The sequence below is a fragment of the Sinocyclocheilus anshuiensis genome, unplaced genomic scaffold, assembly GCF_001515605.1.
Source record: "Sinocyclocheilus anshuiensis isolate Anshui unplaced genomic scaffold, SAMN03320099.WGS_v1.1 scaffold1694, whole genome shotgun sequence".
In the NCBI taxonomy this organism is placed as follows: Eukaryota; Metazoa; Chordata; class Actinopteri; order Cypriniformes; family Cyprinidae; genus Sinocyclocheilus; species Sinocyclocheilus anshuiensis.
This window is the reverse complement of record NW_015542421.1, coordinates 2,138-28,970: the sequence shown is the minus strand read 5'-3', so window position 1 is coordinate 28,970 and position 26,833 is coordinate 2,138. Positions and strand designations below refer to the sequence as shown.

Genomic DNA, 26,833 nt, shown 5'->3' with positions numbered 1-26,833 from the left:
AGGCCTTTAGATGCTTTGTAGTTTATCACATCAGCTGATAATGGATATTTCATTGTTCATGCTCATTTACCCTATTTTTACATTCAGGTTAAGTGATTATTGTTAGATGATGGCAAAAGTAAAGTTGATCTTTAAAAACATGGTTAAATATAATCTTAAGCATATCTCAAAAATATTTTTTTATACTGTATATTATAATGTGATGGCTAAAGTCTTAGAATTTAAAATTGATTTATTTTGACCTTTTTTATATAATTTCGGCAAATTGATTGGTTGTTGGCCATAACATAAAAAATAATTACCAGCTTATTTGTAAAATTGATCAGTGCATTCCCTATTATAAACTGAATATTATATAGAGAAATCATTATTGTAGAAGCTGTTTTTCAAAATGGGGTGTAATGTATCAAACAACATTGGTAAAAACAGCAAACAAGGGTTGACATTTGTGCTGTTGCAACATTTATTCCATTTCACCAAGAGGTAAATATGCTGAAAATACACAGACGGTCCTTTGAAGTACTTCCTGCTGTAACACATGCCAAGAACAGAAATGAATCTCAGCAGAAATGCAACTAATATTTTAAACGTAATAACTACACCAGAGAGCAGGCAAAAACTAAATTTTGTCCTCTACCATATTTCTGGTGGCGTCAACATTTGTGTCGGGGGAAGAAACTCTGAGACGGTGATAGTTTTAATCCCCACAATCCATCCATATTTTGAATACTGCTTCGCTTAGGTTGACTTTACTGACAGCTCTTTCTGCTTCATTGGACAAATATGCTAGGAGACATGGGAATTCAACTGTGAACCTGTGTGTTGCTGTAAGCTGGTAGACATTCACAGTGTCATTAGTTCAGGTGAAACGCATAGAACAGGTTTTGTTAGCCTCAAGTGATCACCATTTTCACATGGCCAGTCTGTAAGAGTTTGCTTCAGTTCATGCTTCTGAATGCATTAGCAAGGCTATGACGGCTGCTGGTTTTTCATTTCTCGTTTAATAGTCTATGCTTGTAGTTTCAGTGATATACACAAATCACAAAAGACAAGAAACATTCCAGAGTCTCTTGTAACATCTTTGAAGCTCACATTCACATAGCACCAGCCTTCCCTTTTTCTCCCTTAAAACACAACAAAAACAACAAAATCATAGAGTTTATTTTCACCCTCAAAATCACCCTTTCCATCCAATCCATCATCTCTTCATTTCTCATCCGTTTAATGTCAAAAGTCCCAGTCATCCACATCCAGCTGGCTGAGATCAGACTCCAGACTGGCCAGTCCAGTGGGCGAATCCTGAGGCTGCATGCAGTCTAAGCTGCTGATTGGAGAAGCTGGACGCAGAAGCTCAGGAAGAGCCTCAGATGGTCTGCGCTTGATCTACAATGTTAAAACGTTATATAGACCACAACAATACATTGAGTCAAGTTGCATTTATTGATATAGCGCTTTATACGATGCAGATTGTTTCAAATCGGCTTCACATTAATAAATGGGAAAATAACAGTTAATGTTATAAAATTAATCAGTTACAAAACATTCAATTTCAGCTTTAAAGCAACTCTACAGAAGACAATAGTGTCACTATTAGTGTCTCAGTTTAGTTCAATAACTTTGTCAATATCGCAATATGCGTTTTTATTGATAACATCCCATTAAACATTCACAGTGCTGTGAAAAACATGTGAAAAAGTGAACTTTACCTTGTTGTCATTACCTGGATGATCAACGAATGTTGTTCAGATCAAACAAGGAACTCATGAAACTCACCAAAATAAACTGTTGATCATTCAGATACTGACTACAAGGTAAAGTTCACTTACTTTTTTTCACAGCACTGTTAATGTTTAATGGGATGTGCTGTTGTGTTGTTAGCTTAAGCATGTTTTGTTTGTCTATACTTGTGTTTTTGATGGAGACCAGATGACATTTTATGACCAATTAATGAATAACGCTTTCACATACTTTTTCTTGCCACTATGTCAGATATTTCCTCTGAAGAAGGTAAGACTCACCTGTTTGAAGAAGGAATGGCCTATCAGAGAGCTGGCAGAGGGTCTGTGGCAAGACATAACAACATACATTTAGTCAATTACATCACAAAAGTATACGTTACTTTCAAAACAAACAAAGAATTAAAGTATGCATTACTTCTGTGAAACTTTTTATGCTACAGTTATTTATAGCTTGAAGCTCAGCAGCCTTGATCCCCATTCACTTTCATTATAAAGTAACGAGTGGTCAGTCCGTTCCTAAACTTTCTCTTTTTGTGTTCCACAAAACAATGAAAATCATATAGGTTTGGAACGATGCCATGGTGAGTAAATGACAGAATTTGGAATTATTTCTTTAAAAATGGATATAAATCACAAAGAGTAGAGTGTTATTTACCTTTTCTCAGGATCTCTCTGTAGACAAAGTTCCACGAAGGCATGAAAGTGAGAACTGAATGTTCGGCTGTACGGGTTTCCACCGGAGGAGGATGAGGGTTCTCCGTTTGTGTGGCGAGCTCCACCGGCGCCGGGGCCCTCGCAGATCCCAGAGTCGGCCCCAGAGCGAGACGGTTTCATGCTCAGTTCTTCAGGGGGGATGGTGGTGGTGTCCAGCAGGCAGGGGACTGTACCGTTCAACTTCTCTAACAACATCTGATACAGGCAAAGGGACAGTTTATCAAGTTACATGAAAGATAAAAAGGAGGGAAAGCAAAAAGAGATTGATAAAAAAGCAAGTGTTTGCCTCACCTGTGTAGCAGGCATGTCTTTGAAGGGCACGTGTCCATTAGCTAGCTCACATGCAGTGATGCCCAAACTGTAAATGTCTGAGTGGAAGTCATATCCCTGAAGATTCTAAAATATACATATATATGTATAATATAATTTCCAATGTGATATATAGACAGTATACAGTACTGTTTAAAAGTTTGGGGTCAGTAAGATTTCTGAATGTTTAAAAAAAAAAAAAAAAGTCTCATGCTTATGAAGGCTGCATTTATTTTTAGCAAAAATGTTATGAAATATTATTACAATTTAATAGTAATCATATTCTATTGGAATATATTTTAAAATGTAATTTATTCCTGTGATGGCAAAGCTGAATTTCAGTAGCATTTGAAAATGTAATTTATTCCTGTGATGGCAAAGCTGAATTTCAGTAGCCATTACTCCAGCCTTCAGTGTCACATGATCCTTCAGAAATCATTCTAATATGTTGATTTGCTTCTCAAAAAAACATTTCTTATTTTTATAAAAAAAAAAACTTGAGATCGGAGGTATATTTCAAACATACTTGCTGCAGAACCTCTGGACTGAGCCAAGGTAGTACTTTAACACTGTACTGGGGAAAATCGTGTACAACACGTGCTCTCTGACCGTGACGGATCAGGCTGAAGATACTCCGAAGACCGGACAGATACACCTGTCCATCTGCTGAAATCAGGATGTGGCTTGCCTTCACACTACTATAGACACAAATTGAGATGATAAAAAAATACTTCAATATTCTTGCAACACCTTCATTAAAGACATCAGGCTGACAGTCTGGTGTGGTTGTTGAATTATTAACCTGTTTGACTAATAATAACAACAAATCATGAGTGTATATGTGTTCCTCACCGGTGAACGTAGCCCATCTGATGTATGTACTCCAGCGCTCTCAGCACACCCAGCAGGATGTAGGCAATTGTCTGCTCACTCAAACCGTCAGTAAAATGTGTACTGATCAAGTCTCGTGCTGATCCTGATGGAGAAGAGAAACACAAAGGATCGGTAAGCAAAACACATTTACAACTGGTACTAGGAGCAGTTTGGACTTGATATGGGTGATACAGAATGTCTCCACTAACCGTAGGCCATGAAGGGTGTGATCACCCACAGTTCATTCTCAGCGATGAAGACACTCTTGTATGGGAGGATACAGGGGTGGTGGAACAGCTTAGACACATGGAGTTCTCCCTTTAGAAAAACAGAGAAAGTGGATGCAATTCTTATGTATATATGCTAGCGATATGCAGGACTAATTGACTAGCTAAGTATTTGTTTTGCACCAATGTTAACTAATAAAAACACTAAATTACTCAAAACAAATTGAAATACACTTTCACACTGAATCAGTGTTGTTATTCTTAACAAACTATAAAAACTATACTAAAACTATCTAAATCTCTCTCTATCCATCCATCTATCTATCTATCTATCTATCCATCTATCTATCTATCTATCTATCCATTTTTTCCAAAAGAAAGGCTTATGTTGTTAAAATCAGCTTATTTTGAAACAGTTATTGGTGATGTAAAGTTTGTGAATAAAACTAAATATTAATTTCACTTGTGTGTCAAACTGTTATATTGATTATAATTATTTGATATTTTGAATTACTGACCTGTAAGTAATTGACCATGTCATTGGTACAGGAATCCAGGTCAATGCGCTGGATGGCCACATACTCCCCTGTGGGTTTGTACCTGGCCAGATTCACTGTCATCAAGTCCTCCAAACCTCGACCTACACAAGCAGAGACAGACACACACTCATCAGCTGGAGGAAACACAGACGCTCCTCGCAGAGATGTGTGTTCTAGTGCTGTGCAGCCTTGGCCTCACCTATGACAGTACGCAGCTCATAGGCGCTGTTGTCTGGAAGAAAGCTTCCCATGGTGTCTCTGTGTGGGAGAGGGCTCAGAGACTCTTGACTGTCCTCATGGGCCTGAGCCAAAAAAAACACAGTCATTAGTCAAATGTGGAAACACGCCGACAAAGTGCAAACTGACCACTGCTGTGTCTCGATCAACTTCTTGATGTCAGAGAGAATATTGTGAACTTAAACTCAGGCTGTAATCTACCAAATACTTAAGACACTAGGGAGCAGATTGAGACACACCTCAGGTCCCAGAACATTTCGACTGCCTATTCAACACAATCAACACCTTTTAACATACTTAAATTATTAGGTAGTGAACCCTGTGATTTTAATGGAGGTGCATTTGTGAAAGTGGTTTGTGGGTACTCAGTCATACAGTGAGCAAAGTATTTCAACACTTTTCAAAACTATTTCAACACTTAATTCACACATGTGTGAAATCATAATTACATAGTAACAATAATTTGAAATGTATTAAATGTCATTACATTAAATTACCAAATATCAAATCAAATGTCATCTTAAAGAAATGTGCTTATTTACATTTCCAAGCAAAACATTTCATGAAAAGAAGCTTGTTAGTTTTTAAAAGATACTGTAAATCAATTGATAAGACTATTCACAATGAAGACAAAACATACTTTGACAGTTTTCTGGTGGTCAAACATTGGTGGAATGTGATTAACTGCCTGATCTATGGTGGATGAACTATAATTCCGTCCATAAGGGCCGTTAAGATTAAAATAAAATAAAAAAGAAAGAAAATTAATAGAAAAATTAATACTTTTATTTAGTGAGGACACATTACATTTATTGAGAGTGACAATAAAGACATTTATAATTTTACAAAAGATTTATTTTCCAAATAAATGTTGTTCTTATTTTATTCTGAAAAATTCCTGAAAAGAATATTTCCAAAAATACATTTTTTATAATAATAGGAAATGTTTCTTGAGCAGCAAATCAGCATATTAGAATTATTTCTGATGGATCATGTGACACTTAAGACTGGAGTAATGATGCAGAAAATTCAGCTTTGCCATCAATTTCAAAATATATTCAAATATAGAAGTTATTTTAAACTAATACATTTTCACAATATTACTGTTTTTACTCTTTTGATCAAATAAATGCCTTGGTGAACATAAAGAGACTTGTTAAACTTTAAAACTGTAGTGTACATCTGCGGTTCCTCTGCTGGTGTGTCTGTGTGAATTTTGTAGATTCAATACAATTACCTTAGGACCATTTGTTTGAAAGTCACAGCAAGATAAGAGTTTTTTTTTTTTAGCTTTATTTGTTTGCAGATGCTACTTTGTTTGATATTTTGTTTCTAATTCAAAGACATTTTAAGCACAATTTAAGTGTCCAAATACTTTTTTGACTCACTGTACATTCAAAGATATTGTAGGGAGTTTGGAAAATAATATAGGGAAACATAAATGCTTGATTTGTCATTTGAATGTGATAAAGCATCAACTTTTAGCGTTTCTAACAGGACTGGTGTCACTATTCAAGCAGTGTTTGCGTAGCAAAAATTTTAAGTGCATGTTAGCTTTCCTTCAAATGCATCATAGTATTTTGGCATATCAACCAAATATACTATGACCATCAATGCCAGTTTGAGTGAATTAGGAAACATTTCAAGATTACACACATATACAATCACAGACACTGATGCCACTGTTGTGATAACAGCACAAACCAACCTGGTTTTGAAGAGGGGAAGGGTTTTTTATTGCGCATACACTGATAAATCCCAGCCATTGCAAAGCTCTTCAGAGAATCATACAGATCAAGTAGTGAGGAACGGCAGATTATGGCTGATTAAAGATTCAGTCCAACTGTTCTGAGACTCAGTACGAGACAGAGAAGTTGAAAACTGCAGCATGAATGGCTTCACAAAACTCTGCGTATTTGCAAAAGCATGTTATAAGCATCAAATAAACTACAATTCACTGTCGCATTTAGTTATAGATGTGCATGATCCCATAAAGATCAAATACTCTTTTTTTACTAACATTAAAGTTTCCATTCGCTCTGCCATAGAACTTACAATAAGAATTTTAAATCCTCACACATACGATGAGAGTATCCGTCAGTGGAGATCATGCAGGTCTATGGCAATTCATAAAACAAATCATGTTATGCCCTTTGAAGTGTTTGCAGGACTACTTCAGTGAACAGTGCGGCAAGCCCAGACTCTGACAGGATGACTCCATGTGTTGCATTAACACAATGAGCATCATCCCACTTCACATGCTTAGGCGACCAATGACAACATCACCATTATTCCTGGTGTTGGTTCGTTCTTTGTGACAACTCTTATGAAGCAATTTCATCAATGAGGGGTAATGCAAAATTAGTCTCACTGATTCACTCTGCAGACCAAGTGTCTGTCTTTGAGGAGAGAGGGCATTAACAGTAAACACCAATACACAAATCACAGACTAGCCCTTTACGTTCTTAATTATCTGTTGAATCAGACTGGCTAATCATCATTAAATAAAGAAGCGTTCCATTAACTTATGTCCTTAGAGGGACAGCTCACCCAAGAATGCAAACGGTGTTATCCTTTAGGCTACCACATGATTGCTGAAACTTTTAATTTTGATTGATTGATTTATTTTTTAAAGAAAATTATACTTTTGTTCAGCAACAGCAAATTACATTTACCAAAAGTGACAGTAAGGATATTTATAATGTTACAAAAGATTTCTATTCAAACATTTAATGCAAAAAGTAAAATACACTGTGAAATGTGAATCTAGTTTAAAAGGTATGCTTTCTAGGGATGCCACAAATCTCAATATAATATCAAACCATTTGGTACGACGTCCACAGTTCAACACGGGCTTGTGAATTGTGGTTTTGTGCAATAAATAAATAATTTCCGCTTATAACGTGCATTTGAAAAAGTAACACATGCCAAAAATCTTCCCTTGTAAAGACTTGTAATGAGAAGCATTTCTAAACCTGTTGTCCAAAAAAAGAGAACAATATAACATGTTTTTACTCCACAACATTAGTCAAGTGTATAAAATAAAAACTTCTCTTTTTTTTGTGATCTGATGTGGCTTCTTATCACAGAATAAGACAAGAAAATATATTCTATACTGTAAAAAAGGCTATGTTGATTAGCAACGGATTATAAATATACTTAATTATTATGAAAATACCTGAGATGGCTTGAAGAACACAGATAAACTATATATTGTCACAGTCCAGTGTTTATTGTCTTCATGTTTCATCATTCAAAAAGTTTCTGTCTTCTTTTTATTCAGCTACAGCAATAGATGGATGTCTTTGTCCATATTAGGGATTTCTGTATTTTCTATTACTTCTGTGATGCATATGTGGAGTTTCTGCACGAAGTCACCCTCCGGCTTCCAGTATGAATTAAACAGACATTATATGTGTTTACAGCGCTCAGTGATGGCCAATCCATCCTATTTTGGGTAAAAATCGCAAAAAATAATACTTCTCTCAAAAGAAATTTGAAGTAGACACATGATAATCCATATTTTTCTTAACAGGAGTCTTACTCTTTTTTTAGTGTTATAACAATAGTAATATTTATTACTTTGTTTAATATTTTTATTTAGCAATAATAATAATAATAATCTTAATAATTATGATTAGTCATATTAATATACAAGCACAAAATTTTGGGCCAAATTGTACAGCCCCACAAACACGCACAACAAACCTGGTGTTTATTATATATATATTTAGTAAAAAAAAAAAAAAAAAGCACATTTTAAATCACAAATCGCAAAAAAATTCTGCCAAGTGAAACCAAACCGAACCGAAAACCATGGTTAAAAAAACAGGTATGTATTGAACCGTGGGCTAACTGTATTGTTGTGTCCCTTACGATTTCCATAGTTTTTCAATAAATGAACACAAGGAAGAAGGATATTTCCTCATTTTCATTCACATTAGGGCTGCACGATTAATCGAAATTAAGTCGCAAAGGCGATAAATCGCGATTAGGCAGAAGATGCGATTGTCATGCATATCTTTAAGTGAAGCACGGTTCTGTGATCTCCATCCGAAGGCCAGAGGGCGCTCTCGTGCGGAAACTCCAAATACGCCTTGCAGAAGAAACCCAGGAAATCCCTCTAGCCTTTGCTGAATAAACAGAAGATTTAACTGCATCCATTAATTCAAGGTGACTAATAATCACATGACTATGACAATATATGGTTTATCGGAGTTCGTCTTATTATAATTTATATTATAATAAAGTATATAATAATGCAATGCTAATCGACATAGCCTTTATCACTGCTTAGAATACTATGAAATATGTTGCGTGCCTTATTCTGTGTAAGAAGCCACATCATCTCACAGAAGGATTTATTTAATTCAAACACTCGACTGACGTTATGAAGTGAGTTTGGAGTAAAAACATGTTATTAAATGTGTTATTTTCACGTGCTTTCAGATGGAGCAGCATTTACTACACAGAGCCGTAGTTCACTGACAAGCTACGCAAACAGCTTTCATAATCGCAGAACGATTTCTTCGATTTCATAATCACGCGATTAAATCGTCTGCGATTATGAAAGCTGTTTGCGTAGCTTGTCAGTGATCTACGGCTCTGTGTAGTAAATGCTGCTCCATCTGAAAGCACGTGATGGAGATTTACTACTAATCACAGAACCGGCTTTACTGACAAGATACGCATGACAATCGCATTCGATTAATCGTGCAGCCCTAATTCATATGCATTAAATAAACATATTTTACTAAAACATTTTCTAATATATAAAAACCCATTCCCATGAACAGTTCTGAGTTACAACGCAAATGAACAGTTGAATGGAAATAATGGAAATGAACAGTTTTGAATGGAAATATCATTTATGCATTTACCAACTCTTTTGCATTTACCAAGTCCGTTTTTTGCAAGTTAATCAGACTATTAAAATTGTTTTAACTGAAATTTAAAAATATTATTAAATAATTTATATATCATTAAAATTGTGTCTAAATGCACTTATGCTTGCAAATCACAAAGACACGTAAAAATTACGAAAATAGTCTGATGCCACACTTTGGAACCATAATGGCCAAATCTTATAGTGAATTTTTGGGTGAACTAGCCCTCATATCTATTGTACAGTGGGGGAAATATTTATTTGATCCCCTGCTGATTTTGTAAGTTTGCCCACTTACAAAGAAATGAAGGGTCTGTCATTTTTATGGTAGGTTTATTTTAATGGATAGAGACAGAATATCAACTAAAAAATCCAGAAAAAACACATTATATAAAGGTTAGAGATTGATTTGCATTTCAGTGAGTGAAATAAGTATTTGATCCCCTACCGAGCTTGTTAATGATCTTAAGGCAGTTGGGACCACAGTCACCAAGCAAAACTTTGGTAACACACTACGCCGCAATGGACTGAAATCCTGCTGTGCCCACAAGGTCCCCCTGCTCAAGAAGGCACATGTACAGGCCCATTTAAAGTTTGCCAATGAACATCTAAATGATTCAGAGAAGGCTTGGGAGAACCTCAGCCAGAACACTGAAGATGGGTTATGGATGGGTCTTCCAGCATGACAATGACCCGAAACATACCGCCAAGGCAACAAAGGAGTGGCTCAAGAAGAAGCACATTAAGGTCATGGAGTGGCCTAGCCAGTCTCCAGACCTCAATCCTATAGAAAATCTGTGGAGGGAGCTGAAACTTCGAGTTGCCAAACGACAGCCAAGAAACCTTAAGGATTTAGAGAGGATCTGTAAAGAGGAGTGGACCAAAATCTCTCCTGAGATGTGTGCAAACCAGGTGACCAACTACAAAAAACATCTTACCTCTGTGCTTGCCAACAAGGGTTTCTGCACCAAGTACTAAGTCATGTTTTGCTTGGGGATCAAATACTTATTTCACTCACTGAAATGCAAATCAATTTCTAACATTTATATAATGTGTTTTTTCTGGATTTTTTGGTTGGTATTCTGTCTCTATACGTTAAAATAAACCTACCGTAAAAATTACAGACCCTTAATTTCTTTGTAAGTGGGCAAACTTACAAAATCAGCAGGGGATCAAATAAATATTTCCCCAACTGTACCTGTTCTTTAACATGAATGTTTAATTCAGGCTCTTAATTATGATAGAAGTATTACATTACTGGGAAACCTCATTTTTCTTTCCCAACTTAAATACGAGCATTTCCCTCTTCTGGAGCCTCAGTCTGAGCGAGTGTGGAGGTGTGAGTGTCACAGCAGCACGACGAGTGCATGCAGGCAAACACAGGAGCACAGGGGGATGTATTCATCTGAGAGCACACACACACACACACACACGCACAGCATTAACCTTACATTTGCAAACTTGCACAAGCACACACCATCTCATATGCTCATACACTCACAACTATCACACACCCACACCAACAGGCAGATGGAAAAGCTGGAAGATATTCCACACTTACTTTCCTTAGTGGGCTTGCCTGAGTTTGCTCTGGTGTGGAGAAACCGTGTAAATGACGCAAAAGACACACATACAAACAAACAATCTGCTTTTAAAGTGGTTCTCACAAATTCAAGAAACACCTCATTTAGTGTTCTGAGAGCCAGCATCCTTCCAAGCAATACTTTATACATCCTCCATGCAGATTAATCCTTTTTTTTTCATTTTAAATACAATTCAAATAGATACTTTGTATACAATAAAAATACATATATATATATATATATATATATATATATATATATCATAGTTACCAATTTATTAAATATTTCTCCTGTTCTCTAAAAAAAACAATGAAACATAATGCAAGAAAAACTCTAACATAAATATAAGTATCCGTCAAATGTTTTTAATTGTCTAGTCAAAATTTATACCATGCATAATCTAATCTATATCATAGCATACTACATATACTAAATGATAAAAATCATGTAAGCAAGCAGAAATTCTATTTATATTACTTGAGCATTTAATTCGACAACAAAATGACAAACCATCAGCAATTTTTTTTTTTTTTAATAATTACTTATTTTATATCATAGTTATTTTAACTTTTTTTATTGAACATAAGCTTGGTTATCAACCCTTTTTATTGACGCATTGCCATGGAACACATAACAGCCAAAAGCAAACATGGAGCAGCGATTATGGACCACAGCAAAATCAGTCAAAGCAGATATACAAAAAGCAACATCTAAAACAATCCCTTAATGGACTATACACCATCTTAGTGACAGGAAATATTAATAACCTATTGATATTAGTTAATATGTAGCATTCAGACTATCATGGCACTGGCTATAGACTTTTTAAAATATATATATTATAATATATTCCAAAGCTACATGGCATTATAATAACACTCCTGAACAAGACTCATGTCAGCAAGAGCACGGAAACTGGATAATTATACATGACACAAGTCTGAAATTATGTTTTCCATATTTACATGACAGTTTGCACGACTGCAGTTTACATGATTGTTTGTACCACTACAAAGATGATTTTTAATAGGTTTCAAAGATTTGAGGTCAGTATGTTTTTTTTTTTTTTTAAGTTTTTGAATGAAGTCTCTTATACTCATCAAGGTTGTGTTTATTTGATCAAAAATACAGTAAAAACAGTAATATTGTGAAATATTATTACACTTTAAAATAGCTGTTTTTCTATTTGAATACAATTTAAAATTAATTTTTTCCTGTGATGGCAAGGCTGAATTTTCAGCATCATTACTCCAGTCGTCAGGGTCAAATGATCCTTCAGAAATCCTTTTAATAATATGCTTATAATATTTGGTGCTTAATGAAAACAGTTGTGCTGCTTTAGTATTTTTTTTAATTAATTATTTTTAATTTTAATAAATTTTTTCCTGTGATGGCCAGGCTGAATTTTCAGCATCATTACTCCAGTCGTCAGGGCCTTCAGAAATCCTTTTAATAATATGCTTATAATATTTGGTGCTTAATGAAAACAGTTGTGCTGCTTTAGTATGTTTGTGGAAACCTTGATACTTTTTTAGGATTTTGATGAATAGAAAGTTCAAAAGAACGGCATTTATTTGAAACAGATACTAGATGTACTCTAACTTTTTATAAACTGAATGCATCCTTGCTGAATATAAGTGCTAATTCCTTTCTTAAAAAATAAAAAATAAAATCTTACTGACCCCAAGCTTTTGAACAATAGTGTATATTAAATTGTTATGTATTACAACTAACTGGGAGAAAACATGGTTAAAAAAGCATTATTACAGATGGATGCCAAATACTATCCAAAAGAACAGGCATCAAAAACTAAAAAGCTATCAAATGATTTTAATATCTGGATTTCTCTGTAAACTAGTTTAAGTAAAAGCTCACAATCTGCAAGTGCATGTGGTATTCCTCTGTAGAGATTTCATACAGCTTCAGCAGTGTTAGACCTCCCATACAGATCAGTCCACCTCTTGCAGTGACTCAGCTGTCAGTTGCACCACAGAAGCAATCCATCAACACCTAGCAATAACACTACATCACAGCCAGCCTTACACACAGATACATCACCACAGGAAGAGATTAAAAAGCCTCACAGACACAAGGACACACAGACTCTGCTGTGACCGCCATCAGTAGTCACCATGACGCAAACGCTGCACTTTTATTAAAGAGCATTGTCTCCCCTCACTGCATAACACATTTACAACAAAAACTCAAAAGACTGAACATATTAAATTCACAACATCTTTAATAAAGCACACGCAAAACAAATAGCGAACCAAATGCTGCATTTTTGCTTTTGCAATGGTACTGACTGGCTGTGATCATGGGTAATCCGCATATGTAGAGCTCCTCTTTTGCTATGGGCCTGCATAGCTGACTATGAGGGGGATTTGTGTCCAAAAATGTGTACTACTCTATTTGACGAGTTCAAGATGGGCCAATTGTTCTACTGAGTGTTGCAGAAACATCTTTAAATATGAGTGTGTTACAGGAACTAAATGTTTGAGGTTCTAGTAGAACTCCCCTTCACATTCACCCCAGCTAATGGAGAATAAAGCTCAGGCGGGTGGGGTTTGCTGAAAGAGCCACAAGAAGCACAGCGACATGAGATGCTGGACTACTGTACTCACCTCCAAATAACTCCAGATCCCTCAGGCTTTCCACACTGAGTTTCTCTGACACCCAACGCTGAGAAAAGTGAGAAGTAGTGGCGATTTAATGCACACGCAAATCACTTTGACAACCAAGTCATTTAACTCAATCAAGTTCACTTACCAAAAAAGACATGGATCCTGGAGATGGTGATGACAGGTAGCAATACTTTCACAAACACATAAAGAGTAAAAATCTACAAGGAAAAAAATTAAGATTCAGAAAATTTGAAATAGAAAACAATTTATTCTCTTCTGCTCTGATACTTTCTGAATTCTTATATGCCAGTACCAGAGAACAGAGCTCGAATTCAAGAGATGTATGTCTTTATTACTGCATACGTTTGTAGATAAAATACAACACTTTGGGTTTGCTCAGTTAGTGTGCAGCATGAAAGATGTGTATTTACTAATACAACTCAGCTATTTTTAATAAGAAGAGTTATTGATGTACAAACAAATGTGGCATGCCAGCTTACAGCTCTGTATCTTTCAGTTAGCCTTGCAGCTATAGAATTATCTCTCACTTATGATGAACAGAGCACGGAGGTCCAGTGTGCTTGTGTAAGTAATACAATATAATCGTTGAACTCACCCTCTACTGATAAATTGTGTTGGTCTTAATTTTCTATATCTTCAAATTTTCAGCTACCATCAGAACTGCAGGATGTAACGTCTCTTCTCCTCGCAGTGGGCTGGGCCCGTGTTAAGGAACGTTTCGTGATTGGACGAGTGCCGTTGACGACTCTGCGTCTTCTTGTTCCTATTGGACCAAAGGTTGGATGCGTGTCTCCCCATTGGTCTAAACTCGTGAGCGAATAAAATAGGCTGCGTTCTGTGTTGCCTTATCTCTTTTATTATCTCTGTTAAACACGAGCTGTTGGCAGGTTGCAGTCAGAATGTTAAATATCTCACCCACTGCCATGGTCACAATAAAGAGGCATTTATATGTGCTGAAAATGCTTTTTAAAATTGTATTTATTTATTTTGCAATTAAGCTTTTTTTTTTTTTATCAATGGCTTTTGTATGTTTTTTTATGCAGATCAATTAAAGTTCCTGACTTCTGATAAATGTTTCTATTATTTCTTAGTATAATAAGCAGAGGAGGGGATTTAAGGAATATACATTGATGTATGTAGGGTAGAGAGGGGAAAAACGCCCCCCACTGTTTTCCCCAAAATAATCACTTGATAAACAGAAAAAGTAGAAGTAAAATATAAATTTTTGTTGTTGTAACTATTTTTGTAAGTTACTCTGTTCTGAACATCAAATCCTTTGTTTTTCCATCAAATGTATTCTAACTAGTTAGTTGAATAAAAAATATTTGGACTTTATATTACATTTTTTTTACCTCAAGTTAGCATTAGGTAGCTAATTAGCTATCCAGTTAGCATCAGCTAAAAATATTTTTCAATTAGGCTATTATAATTTTGTAATTCATAATTGATTATATTATTTTTAATTTTAAGTGAAAACTGCCGATACTCTGATTTTGCTGTAAATGTATAAAGCATATTGCTTTGTCAGACTGGGGACATTTTACCCCACCTGTGGAACCAAATTTTATTTTTGTTAAAAATTTACTAACATAAAAACTCTGTAAATTTGTCATACTTTGTTTATAATTTATGTCATTGTCACTAAAACTATTATAACTATTCTGGACACAATTAACTTTTGTTCACAGAAAAAAATTACACAGTCCTTCAGGGGGACACTTTCCCCCACTCTACCCTAATATTTTGCAATATTACCATAATATTTAAAACTAAAACAAAACATGACAGTATCTTTGTATCATACATTATTCTGAGAGTATCATATAGTGAAATAAGATTTATTATTATTGTTGTTGTTGTTACACTGAGAAAAGATGGGGATCTGGCAACATTGCATTCCACGTTCTTCACCAAAAGCGTCGCGCAAATTTTACCAAACACAAAACGAGTCCATTGTAAATGACGCAAAACACAATCTCCGAGAAGTGTGAGACAGTCTGAAGTGGTAAAAACGTTGTGGATAAATAAGGTGTCCACCCACGTTAGAAGATCGCTCTTTTCGTCTTATAAGAAACAGGTAAATGAACAGAATGTAAACAAATCCATGTGTTACTTTTTGGTGCATGCCAATGTGAAAATAATCGAAGCATAATCCGTATACACATCGCTCAAGGCCTCTCCACGGCCATCAGCGCAGCATTACGAGATGGTGTCTCCTTCTTGCTGTTTGGCCAGAAAATATTGAGATATTAAGAGAAATTTCTAAAAGGCGAACCCTTGAAAATGAATGAGCTATGGCAAAAACAGCAAAGCTGCTGAGTAATAATTAGTAGCAGTGCGCGAGCAATGAGACTTTGTTATTGTTATGCTTCAGTAGCCTGATGAGGATATACATGTTATGCAGGCCGTATTTAACTAGCATTTAACTAACAGTTTTGAACCCCTAATCTTATGCTGTGTTTTGCACCCCAACAGCAATGAACTGGAACAAGGGAGGCCCGAGTGGCAAGCGAGGCTTTGGATTCGGGGGATTCTCTCTTGCCAGTGGGAATAAAGAGGAACCTCGTCTTCCCCAGAAGGCCCATTCTGCATTTGGAGCTTCAGGACCATCAGGTGGATATGGCAAGAATCAGCAGCTTTCGTCTTTTTACAAAATAGGAACAAAACGAGCCAATTTCGATGAGGAGAATGCGTAAGTACTTAAAATGTGGCCTCTTCTAAAACAAATACATTACTAATGGGACCGTTCACCCCCAAATGAAAACTAAAAAACCAGTTCAATCTAAAAAGAACATATCACATTATTTACTCACCCTCATGTTGTTCCAAACCTATTTGACTTCCTTTTTTATGTGGAACACAAGTAGATGTGTTTCAGTCACTTTCATTCACTTTTATTGCTTTTGTTCAGACAATGAAAGTAAAAGGTGCCTAAGAAGATATAGTTATATCATTATAACTAATATCTCTTTTAAGGTTAAGTAAATGAATTTTAGGTGCATGAAAGAGGCTTTTGCAATTAATGCTTGAAATTTATTTTTTCCATAGTTATTTTGAGGATGACGAAGAGGAGTCTAGCAGTACAGATCTGCCATATATTCCCGCCGAGAACTCCCCCACAAGAAAGCAGTTCCAGTCTGGAGGAGAAGGAGGAGGTTCCGACAGTGAGGATGACCCTCTTGATGCTTTTATGGCTGAGGTGGAGGTGAGAGCTGAGCTCCCAAACTGATCTCTTTGAGAACCGGCAGTGGACATTGCTGCTCTTTTGCTTTAATTCTTGTTTTTGTCTTCCTTCAGGACCAAGCAGCAAAGGACATGAAGAAACTTGAGGAAAAGGAAAAAGACAAAAATTTAACCAAGTAAGATTCTGCTATTATCGCAGAATTTTTCTAAGACCGTTCATCCAAATAATATTAATAGCAGAGAGGATGGGAATAGAAGGGGGTTTATGGGTAGAATATGGGTTTCTTTGGGTGATTGAGCGAGTCGCAGGGAAGTTTTTTTTTTCTCCGCTTGTTTCTTCCAGGGGTATACGGGATGACATCGAAGAGGAGGATGACCAAGTGAGTGACCCTCTTGACGTTACTACCGCCATCGTATCTTTGCCACAGCAATGACTGTGCCCCACTCCTCTTTCTATTTTTCTTTGTTATATTCTTTATAAATCTACGTCAGTTTATAGACTGAGCCATTCAAATGTACTTTTGGTGATGGAGTAGGTATCTGTCGCTTGTTTTTAAGGTTTTATATGCAATCTTCAGACTTGTTTTCTCAACCAGTTCAGTGGTTCTCAGTTATTATCTATTGTCTTTAAATGTTAACAGGTAGAGTGATTATTTTTTGACTGAAACATGAGATTTGAGTCAGTGCTGTGTGTTAAAATAGCAGTGATCAATTAATATGAATTTTAACCACCTCAGTGCTCAGTGAATTGTTGGTTTCAGAACTTACTGTTTAATAATTAGTTATACTGGGTAATTTATTTAACATGCCATATTTTATTAGACTAGTTAATTTTGATGCTGTTCAGGGCAGCATTTAGATATTCAGCAGTAAAGGCCAGCTGCTCTTTGTCTTGATCTAAAGCATGTTTTGTGTTCTTTGCAGGAAGCATATTTTCGTTATATGGCGGAAAACCCAACAGCTGGGCTGACCCAAGAGGAAGATGAGGAAGAAGTGGACTATGACAGCGATGGGAACCCCATTGCTCCTACTATTAAAAAGATCATCATGCCACTGCCCCCCATAGACCACTCAGAGGTACTGTTGAGACAGTTACTATATCTCCCTACAGTGATTGATGCATTAACACCCTTAAATAGAGTGTTGCAGGGACGGCATAATTTTGTAGGCCAGCCCAGAAGTTTGCATAATAAAAAGCTAATAGGATTTTTTTCATCGTCTTTTGGATCATTGCAAAAAATAAGCTCTGTGACCATTAAAAATACGATTCTTACACATTTTGTGCATTAAGATAATCTTCACAAATGTTCACAAATTAACACAACTTTTTACAATTTTGAAACTTAAATGCAGTCGCCAAAAGAAAGAAAATTCTGACAACCCTTTCATCTTTACTTGATTGCTGATATCAAGAAGAACTTGTATATACATTAAAACAAAAGAATATGTAAGCAAGTACAAATCTTGAATACTATGTTTTTAACTCTTTTGTCTGTAGGTTGACTATCCTCCCTTTGAGAAGAACTTCTATATTGAGCATGAGGAACTCAGCAGTCTGACTGAGGCTGGAGTGGTGGAACTGAGAATGAAACTCAACCTGAAGGTCAGTGGAAGCACATACAAGTGCATACACAAATGGTCATTCTCTTTCTTTCTTTCTTTCTTTCTTTCTTTCTTTCTTTCTTTCTTTCTTTCAACCCACATAAACCCATATTCTAAATTAACAGGTTTCAGGTGCAGTGCCTCCTAAACCAGCCACCAGTTTTGCCCACTTTGGATTTGACGAGCAGCTCATGCACCAGATCCGTAAATCCGAGTACACTCAACCCACACCCATCCAGTGTCAGGTGAGCTGCCAAACCCTCCCACAAATGTATATTTCTTTGTTTAGGTATTGGCTTGTTTTTCTACAGAAATGTGTGTTGTTTCACTAGGGTGTTCCGATAGCTTTGAGTGGCAGAGACATGATTGGTATTGCCAAAACTGGCAGTGGAAAGACTGCAGCTTTCATTTGGCCAATGCTGGTGCACATCATGGACCAGAAGGAGCTGGAGCAGGGAGAGGGACCCATTGCTGTGATCGTCTGCCCCACCAGAGAGCTCTGTCAACAGGTCAGAGAGAAAGAAAGGAGGGCTCTTTTATGTTAGGGATAGGTGTAAAAGATGAATCAGTGGAAGGAGATTAAAAATAATTGCTGGGCAAAAGGATTAAATGATTTTCTTATGTAGTCTTGGTCATGAATCAAGTTTTTGAAGTGTGTTTTGGGCTTTAATCACTTTACAATGCTTATCTGTGTGGTTCAGATCCATTCTGAATGCAAGCGTTTCGGAAAGGTATATGGCCTCCGCTCGGTGGCAGTATATGGAGGCGGCAGCATGTGGGAACAAGCCAAAGCATTACAGGAAGGAGCCGAAATTGTTGTCTGCACCCCAGTAAGAACATCCTATCTTTTGATACATAACCCAGTTTGACCTGTTTCTGTTTACTTGTGAGGATGGTCCTTGGTTGTTCTTTTAAAGGCTGTTCTCACGTAGGGTCGCCTGATCGATCATGTGAAGAAGAAGGCTACATCACTGCAGCGAGTGACCTACCTGGTATTTGATGAAGCTGATCGCATGTTCGATATGGGCTTTGGTACGTGTGAAATGTCACTTTTTTTAGTTTTATCCCATTCATTTGTGTGCTTTTGTTTTGTCCTATTACAAGCTCAGTCAGTGCATTTCCCAACTGATGTTTCATCACCAAAGCATTGAATTAAATAATTAGTGTCAAACCCACAAGACTTTAGTTCATCTTAAAAACAGAAATGATATATTTAATGAAACCTGAGAGATATCTGTTCCTCCTTTGAAAGTTAATTCCACCAAAACTTTGACATAAAAAAAAGGTCATAAAGACATGGTAAAAGTAATCCATATCAGTGTTTTTTTTCGGGGGAGTTCAAGCCTAAATTAAATTTGTTTGCAACAATATATGAGGGTGGGTAAAAAATTTGTTTGTTTTTTTTAACCATTCCTTTAAGATTGTGATGCACTTGTCATTTAAACTTGAACTGTTTTATCCAGAATACCAAGTGAGATCCATTGCAAGCCATGTCAGACCTGATCGACAGAGTAAGTCTGTCACATATTTATATTAATGTGCTGCTTTAAAGCATTTCTGCATTCCAGCTTTAATCCAGTCTAGTGCATTTATTGTATTAAGCTCTTCATAACCTCTGATCTCTCACAGCTCTGTTATTCAGTGCAACATTTCGGAAGAAAATTGAAAAGCTGGCACGAGATATTTTGGTCGACCCCATTCGTGTTGTTCAGGGAGATATAGGAGAGGTGCCTACATAATTTCTTATACAAGTATTTGAAAATGCATAATGTATTTGAAAGTCTATTTAAACCTATTTTCTCCTCCTCACAGGCTAATGAAGATGTCACTCAGATAGTGGAGGTGCTGCAGTCTGGGCAGGAAAAGTGGGGTTGGCTGACACGTAGGCTGGTTGAGTTCACCTCAGCTGGCTCTGTGCTGGTCTTTGTCACTAAAAAGACTAACTGCGAGGAGCTGGCAACAAATCTCAATCAGGAGGGTTATAGCCTAGGGCTGCTGCATGGAGACATGGATCAGAGCGAGAGGAACAAAGTCATTGCTGACTTTAAGAAGAAGAATCTGCCCGTATTAGTAGCTACTGATGTTGCTGGTTAGTAGGGCTTATTTTGTCTATCTAGTTGCATCTGTTCAGAATAAATTAACATTTTGTATTTGTCACTACTTGTTACCTTTATTGTAAATATATCCTTTTTTGTATTAATTAAAATTTCTCTTGCACTTCTCAGCTCGTGGGTTGGATATTCCATCTATCCGTACAGTTGTGAACTACGATGTAGCACGAGACATTGACACACATACACATCGAATTGGTAGAACAGGTCGTGCAGGAGAGAAGGGTTTAGCTTACACTCTGCTCACCACTAAAGACACTTCATTTGCTGGTGACCTGGTTCGAAATTTAGAGGGAGCCAATCAGAGTGTTTCAAAGGATCTGATGGACCTGGCAATGCAGGTAAAACAACGACCTGAATACAATATACACCTTTCATAGTACAACATGTTTCGCAGATATTTTAATCAACTCTTCATTTACATTTTTTTTTTCTAGAATCCCTGGTTCAGGAAATCCCGCTTTAAGGGAGGGAAAGGGAAGAAGCTAAATATTGGAGGTGGAGGCCTGGGTTACAGAGAGAGACCAGGCCTTGGATCTGAATCCACTGTTAGTTTGGCATTACGCTTGCTTGCTTGATTGATTTAAAACAATTTATTATAAAGTTTATTACAGTTACATTTTCTGTTCTGTTTCCCCCCCCCTTTTATTTTATCGCCAACTATTTTTTTGTAATTACTGAGAGAAACCACAGCTGATTCATTGCTAATGCTTTTATTATTATTATTATTATTATGATGATTATTATTATTATTATAGATTACATTTATTCAAACAGGAGCGCAGTAGTAGTGGTGGTGCTGCTCTTGGTAACTATGAAGCCTACAAACCCTCCACTGGAGCCATGGGAGACCGTATGTCTGCCCTGAAGCAAGCATTTCAGGTATAAAAAAAAAAAAATCCACCTAGTTTTTTTTATTTTTATTTTGTCTTACCCACATCTTTCACTGATGTTTCCTTTGCCTCCCTCTCTTAAAGGGTTAGTTCACCCGAAAATGAAAATTAGGCTGTTTTTTACTTTTGTACTTCTAATTAGTGACCGTTGTTTTGTTTCGATCTCTCCGCGTGCATCACTTCTGAGCGGAGCATGCGCAAAGCTGACCTCATACGTCATCCCCCGGTACTGCTTCCGTTTACAACAGTGAGCGCAAGCTAGATTCAAGTGATTATTACGTTTTGAATATGGATATTTTTCTTACAAAAACGCATCGATTCGCTACAGGAGGCCTTTGTTCACCCCCCTTTTTATTTCAGGTCTTTTGAACCGAAGCACTGCAACACCCGCTGAGTACAACGATAGAGCTTGAAAGATCAAAGACAATTTTTAATATAACTCCGACTGGATTCGTCTGAAAGAAGAAAGTCATATACACCTAGGATGCATCGGGGGTGAGTAAAACACAGCCTAATTTTCATTTTTGGATGAACTAACGCTTTAAGTTCTTCAGTAAAGATATATATAGATGTATGTACCAATTTATGGATTTTGTTTAACATTGCTCTTGCTTTCCTTCAGGCTCAGTATAAAAACCACTTTGTGGCAGCATCTGGTGTTCCTCCCAAACTCACCACAAAGTCCAGCAGCTCCTCCGGGTGGACCAGTGCAGGAAGTTTAAGTTCTTTGCCTTCAGGAGCACCTGAGGGGCCTGACAGAATCCACCTGTCCTACTCGCCATCGTCCTCCTCCTCCATGCCACCGCCCCCTGCCCTCAGCTCAGGCACCAAAATGAGTGGCTTCAGCAGTGCAGGCTCCCTGAGCTCAGTTTCAGACTCTTACTCTAGCTCTTCTTCAAAAGAGGGGTCCCGTAGCGATAGGAATGCTGAAGACAGGGGTCGTTATCGAGATCGAGAGAGTCATTATCGTCATGGTGACAGGCATAGTGGGGGAGACCGTGATCGCTATGGGGAAAGGGACCGCCATAGTGACAGAGAACGTCATAGTGACAACCGAAACGGTGACGGGAGCCATAGGGACAGAGAGGGACAGTCAGAAAGAGATGGGGGTGAGAGGTCAGGGACTCATAAAGACAGCTTTGCAGTTCCTGATCCCCCCAAACGTAAGAAAAGCAGATGGGACAATTAAAGTGTACAGGATAGAAGCAGTCAACTGTTCTTAGATCAGAACACACAGCTGACCCAGAGTTCAGTGTCTACCTGTCTGCTTGTCTTTTTGTCTATATGTGAGATGAAGCTGTATTTAAAGGTGCCTATAGGAGACTCAGTTACCCCATCATCCTTGTAATTTACCGGAAATAAATGCATCCAATACAGGCTGTTTCAGCCATTTATAACTGTGAATTGGTAAGATGAGTCAAATGCACCTTGAGCCTAAGTGTTGTGTTAAAGTACATGTGCCTGTTCAGTGGCACACAAGTTGTTTCTTTCAGAAGAAACTAATAGAATGAGAAATGTTGAATCTGGCTGTGTAACAGAAAAATAAATAAATAAATATATATATATATATATATATATATATAATCAGAATCTCTTTATTAATAGTTGAATACTTCATTACAGTGCTGCTTCACGAACTATTTGTGAACTAAATATTTTCTTTAAGTTTTTCCAGTGTTTTAATGTGTGCTGTCATGTTTCAAATACCACCATTTTTTTTTTAGTTCTTAATGTCCATTAATGAGCTTATCTTTTGCTCATACCTATGTTCATATTTTGAATTTATATGTTTTTTAGTCATCTGTTCAGATTGTATTTCTGTGCTGCCCAGTATATAGGCCTAGTATAGTTCAAGTTGAAAGAATAAAGTCTACCGTAAATCCACACACACTGATCAACCTAGTCATAACACAATTGGAATGGGGAGAAAACATATCAGTGAATCTACAATACAATCTATGTACTGTTATGATCTTGCGTTTGCTCCATTCACGTCTCTTGTAAAGATTGATGCGCTGATGTGAGGCACGTTCTGTGTAACAATCTAAACCTGACTGTAGAAACATAATCTTTATTATTTTGGATACTGTAGTGTATGATTCTGTCTGTGGTCATGTTTATGAATTAATAAAAAAAATAGGAGGACACAAAAAGGCTTAGAGATTGTGTTTCAGAGAATTGGTGTCATTTGGATATTTAAAATAAGCAATCAACATATCCTAATATGAGGCGTCATTTTTTCCAGCGTAATAAGCAATCAATGACTTTCACCTGTGACATATTGATTGAGTAAATAGGCAGGTCCAGAGAAAAATGATGCTTGTCATGGCAGAGGTGGAGCCATGCTGATTTTCAACTATAAATATGGATGGTAGCGCCCTAATGTATCATTGAAACAAGCTTATCAACAATGGGATTCTGGCAAGTTGGATTTGGATTGGTGTTTCTTTTGGCACTGGGATTCTCTGAAGCACTTTGGAGAGCCAAAAGAAATAGTAATTGGATCCCGAACAATTTTATGCCTAGGGTGCTGTCGCAAGATCAGCAGACTGACTCGAGGACGCCTCCAATTCCACAGAACTGACCCTAGTAATCTTGTATTTGCACCCCAAAGATTTCCTGGTCCGTTTCCTGTCCAGACACCAGCCAGGAATGAATTTGGAAAGCCTTCTCAAGATCTTTTGGGTGTTCAGTCAAAAGAGCTGCTGATGGGTCCAGTGCAAAAACTGACATGGAATTTTCCAAGCCTACCAGAAGAACCACAGCAGCCAGATGTTCCTTTTTGATTTGCGCTATCCTGTTCCTGCCAACAGCGTTGTGGCTTGGTGTGCTGAAAACTCAGTATATGTGGCGGTGATGCAAGACTTCTTTGGGAATGGGAAGCCACTGAGGTCATCTGCTTTTACACTGGGAGGCTGTACTGCAGCTGGAGAAGACCCTTCTGCTCAAGTGCTCATCTTTGAGTCGGAACTGCATGGATGTGGTTGTACACTAACGGTGAGGTGTGTGTGTGTGGGGTTTTTTTTTTTTTTTTTCCCTTCCCTCTTAACCATTTATGGTTCTGACCGGTTTCTGTAACCAACATGCTTCTACTCCCTTTAGGTGACTGAAGATGAGCTTGTCTATGTTCAAACTTGTGTACACCCCACAAGAGGTTTCATATGGTGTTCCTATTGTTAGGAGCAGTAGTGCGGTGGTTGGTATGGAGTGTCACTATTCAAGGTGAGGGCAGGATTCAAGGTTACTGGATGTACTAAAGTCCATATAATGATTGTCTGTCTAACTCCTCTGCAGAAAGAATAATGTGAGTAGCGATGCCTTAATGCCCACTTGGATCCCATATGCCACTTCTGAAGTTGCAGAGGAGATCTTTGTTTTCTCCCTCAGGCTCATGACTGGTTGGTATAACAAACTGTTTCATAACACGCCAGTACTTGTGCTAAAAGGCATCTTTGCAGATGACTGATTCGAGAGACCTTCTAACCAGTACTTCCTGGGTGATATCATAAACTGAGGCATCTGTTCAGTCATACAGCCATGTTCCCATCCGTGTATTTGTGGACCGCTGTGTGGCTACAACAGTCCCTGATGTTGCGTCTGTTCCCAGATACTCCTTTATTGAGAACAATGGGTAAGTGGTGCACCTCATGAATCCTACTCTCTGCAAGTACTGCAAGAGGTCTAACTGGTTTCCTTTCCCAGGTGCTTGGTTGATGCCAAGCTCACAGGCTCCAGGTCTCGCTTCATACCCCGAACTGGAGGTGATAAGCTGCAGTTTCAGCTGGAGGCATTCAGGTTCCATCAAGCAGACAGTGGATTGGTATGTGACCAGCTAACTTTGGGGATTGCCTTAACTTGAGGGTTTGTCTTGTCAGGTGGGTGTCCGCAGATGATTCTCACAGGTGTGTGGCTGCTGTGACGCCACCTGTAGTACCAGAAGTGATCAGATTCTTAAAGGTCTGGATTTTTATTCTTTCTTTTCTCTCTCCATGCACTGCTTTTCTCACTGCTTGTTTGTTTCTCAGATCTGCGGTGGGATGGAGCATCTGTTGGACCCATTAAGGTTACGGAATATGGCTATGGCTGAAAATAACTGGAAATGCCATGTGACTTCTGTAAATTAAAAAAAAAAAGTCTTGATTGGTTTTGTGATCTTTTGAGTCTACAACTGTTTGTCTCATTCTCTGGCTTTGCTGCTCTCCAGTATGAACTACAAACTCCCTGTAACCTACCCACAATTCTTGTAACCTAGCAATTTGGGGGACAAATGTATAAAGCTGACTAAGGGTCAGATTACATTTTCAACCTTCAAAATGGGCTCAATGTTGCCCATTTTGAGCGATTTGATTGACTTATTGTCAATGGTGTGCAGTATGGGTATCGTTACCCTGCTGAAAACAATAGAAACCATCAGAAATTCTTATAGTTTCCATAAACTATTACTTTTTTTTTTTTTTTTTAAATAGTGTTTTGGTTACCGTGATTTTGACAAGTAAGAAATGTTCCTGGATCAACGTCTCTTGTTGATCCTGGATCAATGTTACTGTCCAAAGATACAGACTTAACCCAATCCCTACCCCTAAACCTAACCCTACCCATAATTTATTCCTAAAATCTGAGGGAAGTGATGGCTGATTAACAAGGGTGTAGAAGCACCTAATCCTGTTTGTAAATCTAAAACTGACATTTCCTGAAGTTCTTTCAATTCTGATTGGTATGATGTTCCAGGATCAACAAGGATGTTGATGCAAGAACATGTTGTACTTGGTCAAATCACGCTCACCAGTGTGTTTAAGGCATTATTCCAATAGGAATTATGGTTCTATCTGCCAGATTACATCCCCACCAATAGAATCCATCAAATACCAGTAGACAACAGTTTACATTAAAACCAATACAATTCCCATTATATCCATTACGTTTTCTATTGTGTTTTGAGAGGGGTCCAATTTTTATTTAGTTATTTTCCAGCATGGAAGATTAAAATGGTATTGCTACTTTTACAGAACTTACCTAATTCATTTCACAGGAATTTTTTTTTTAAAGAAATTTAGCGTTAGTTCTGGCAGGTCATGTGAGTCAAGCTTGCATCAGCTGATCACATCTACCTGATACGACACCTATTGCGGCATTCCTATATAAGCTCTATTCAGTATTACTCAGCAGCTTTTCAGCTTGCTCAGGAGCAAATTACCCTCCTCCATCCCCAGCTCCTCCTTTCGCCACAGTCAGGACTTGGCTTTCTGATATTCCTTGCTAATCGGACTCCTTTATCTTGAATAAAGTGTTACAC

At 37.4% G+C, this 26,833-nt stretch overlaps 2 protein-coding genes and 1 pseudogene across 3 annotated transcripts; 2 read left to right on the top strand and 1 right to left on the bottom strand.

Annotated features, from left to right (window-relative positions):
* Window positions 1–387: 387 nt before the first annotated feature.
* Window positions 388–14,451, bottom strand: LOC107693497 (STE20-related kinase adapter protein alpha-like). 2 transcript variants are annotated; one of them, XM_016492900.1, is made up of 13 exons: window positions 14,347–14,451; window positions 13,876–13,948; window positions 13,731–13,788; window positions 11,085–11,113; window positions 4,601–4,703; window positions 4,381–4,502; window positions 3,845–3,953; window positions 3,615–3,738; window positions 3,289–3,460; window positions 2,745–2,849; window positions 2,395–2,648; window positions 2,019–2,061; window positions 388–1,383 (listed from the first exon to the last, which is right to left on the bottom strand). In XM_016492900.1, the coding sequence occupies exons 2-13, from the start codon at window positions 13,885–13,887 to the stop codon at window positions 1,228–1,230; spliced, it is 1,287 nt and encodes a 428-aa protein (XP_016348386.1). In that variant the 5' UTR covers window positions 13,888–13,948; window positions 14,347–14,451; the 3' UTR covers window positions 388–1,227. The 2 variants fall into 2 exon arrangements, with proteins under 2 accessions (XP_016348386.1, XP_016348387.1); XM_016492901.1 differs by lacking the exons at window positions 11,085–11,113; window positions 14,347–14,451 and having other exon boundaries at window positions 13,876–13,897.
* A 1,253-nt stretch (window positions 14,452–15,704) lies between these two features.
* Window positions 15,705–22,738, top strand: LOC107693495 (ATP-dependent RNA helicase DDX42-like). Its single transcript, XM_016492899.1, has 18 exons — window positions 15,705–15,828; window positions 16,227–16,443; window positions 16,800–16,956; window positions 17,049–17,110; window positions 17,278–17,314; window positions 17,859–18,011; window positions 18,433–18,537; window positions 18,662–18,781; window positions 18,869–19,045; window positions 19,238–19,366; window positions 19,469–19,568; window positions 20,000–20,047; window positions 20,166–20,263; window positions 20,349–20,625; window positions 20,762–20,988; window positions 21,085–21,195; window positions 21,425–21,529; window positions 22,163–22,738. Exons 2-18 carry the CDS (start codon window positions 16,229–16,231, stop codon window positions 22,727–22,729), a joined length of 2,688 nt encoding a protein of 895 aa, XP_016348385.1. The 5' UTR covers window positions 15,705–15,828; window positions 16,227–16,228; the 3' UTR covers window positions 22,730–22,738.
* A 1,179-nt stretch (window positions 22,739–23,917) lies between these two features.
* LOC107693496 (zona pellucida sperm-binding protein 3-like) lies at window positions 23,918–25,665 on the top strand (annotated as a pseudogene).
* Window positions 25,666–26,833: the final 1,168 nt, after the last annotated feature.

Bases quoted from the DNA above. Each gene is read 5' to 3' on its own strand.
- LOC107693497 (XM_016492900.1), bottom strand. The intron at 11,114-13,730 runs GTGAGTACAGTA...TCTCCACACCAG, and splicing joins GGATCTGGAGTTATTTGGAG to AGCAAACTCAGGCAAGCCCA. The intron at 2,649-2,744 runs GTGAGGCAAACA...TGCCTGTATCAG, and splicing joins AAGACATGCCTGCTACACAG to ATGTTGTTAGAGAAGTTGAA.
- LOC107693495 (XM_016492899.1), top strand. From the start codon at position 16,229: ATGAACTGGAACAAGGGAGGCCCGAGTGGCAAGCGAGGCTTTGGATTC. The intron at 17,111-17,277 runs GTAAGATTCTGC...TGTTTCTTCCAG, and splicing joins AAAGACAAAAATTTAACCAA to GGGTATACGGGATGACATCG. The intron at 21,530-22,162 runs GTATAAAAAAAA...GCTTTCCTTCAG, and splicing joins CCCTGAAGCAAGCATTTCAG to GCTCAGTATAAAAACCACTT.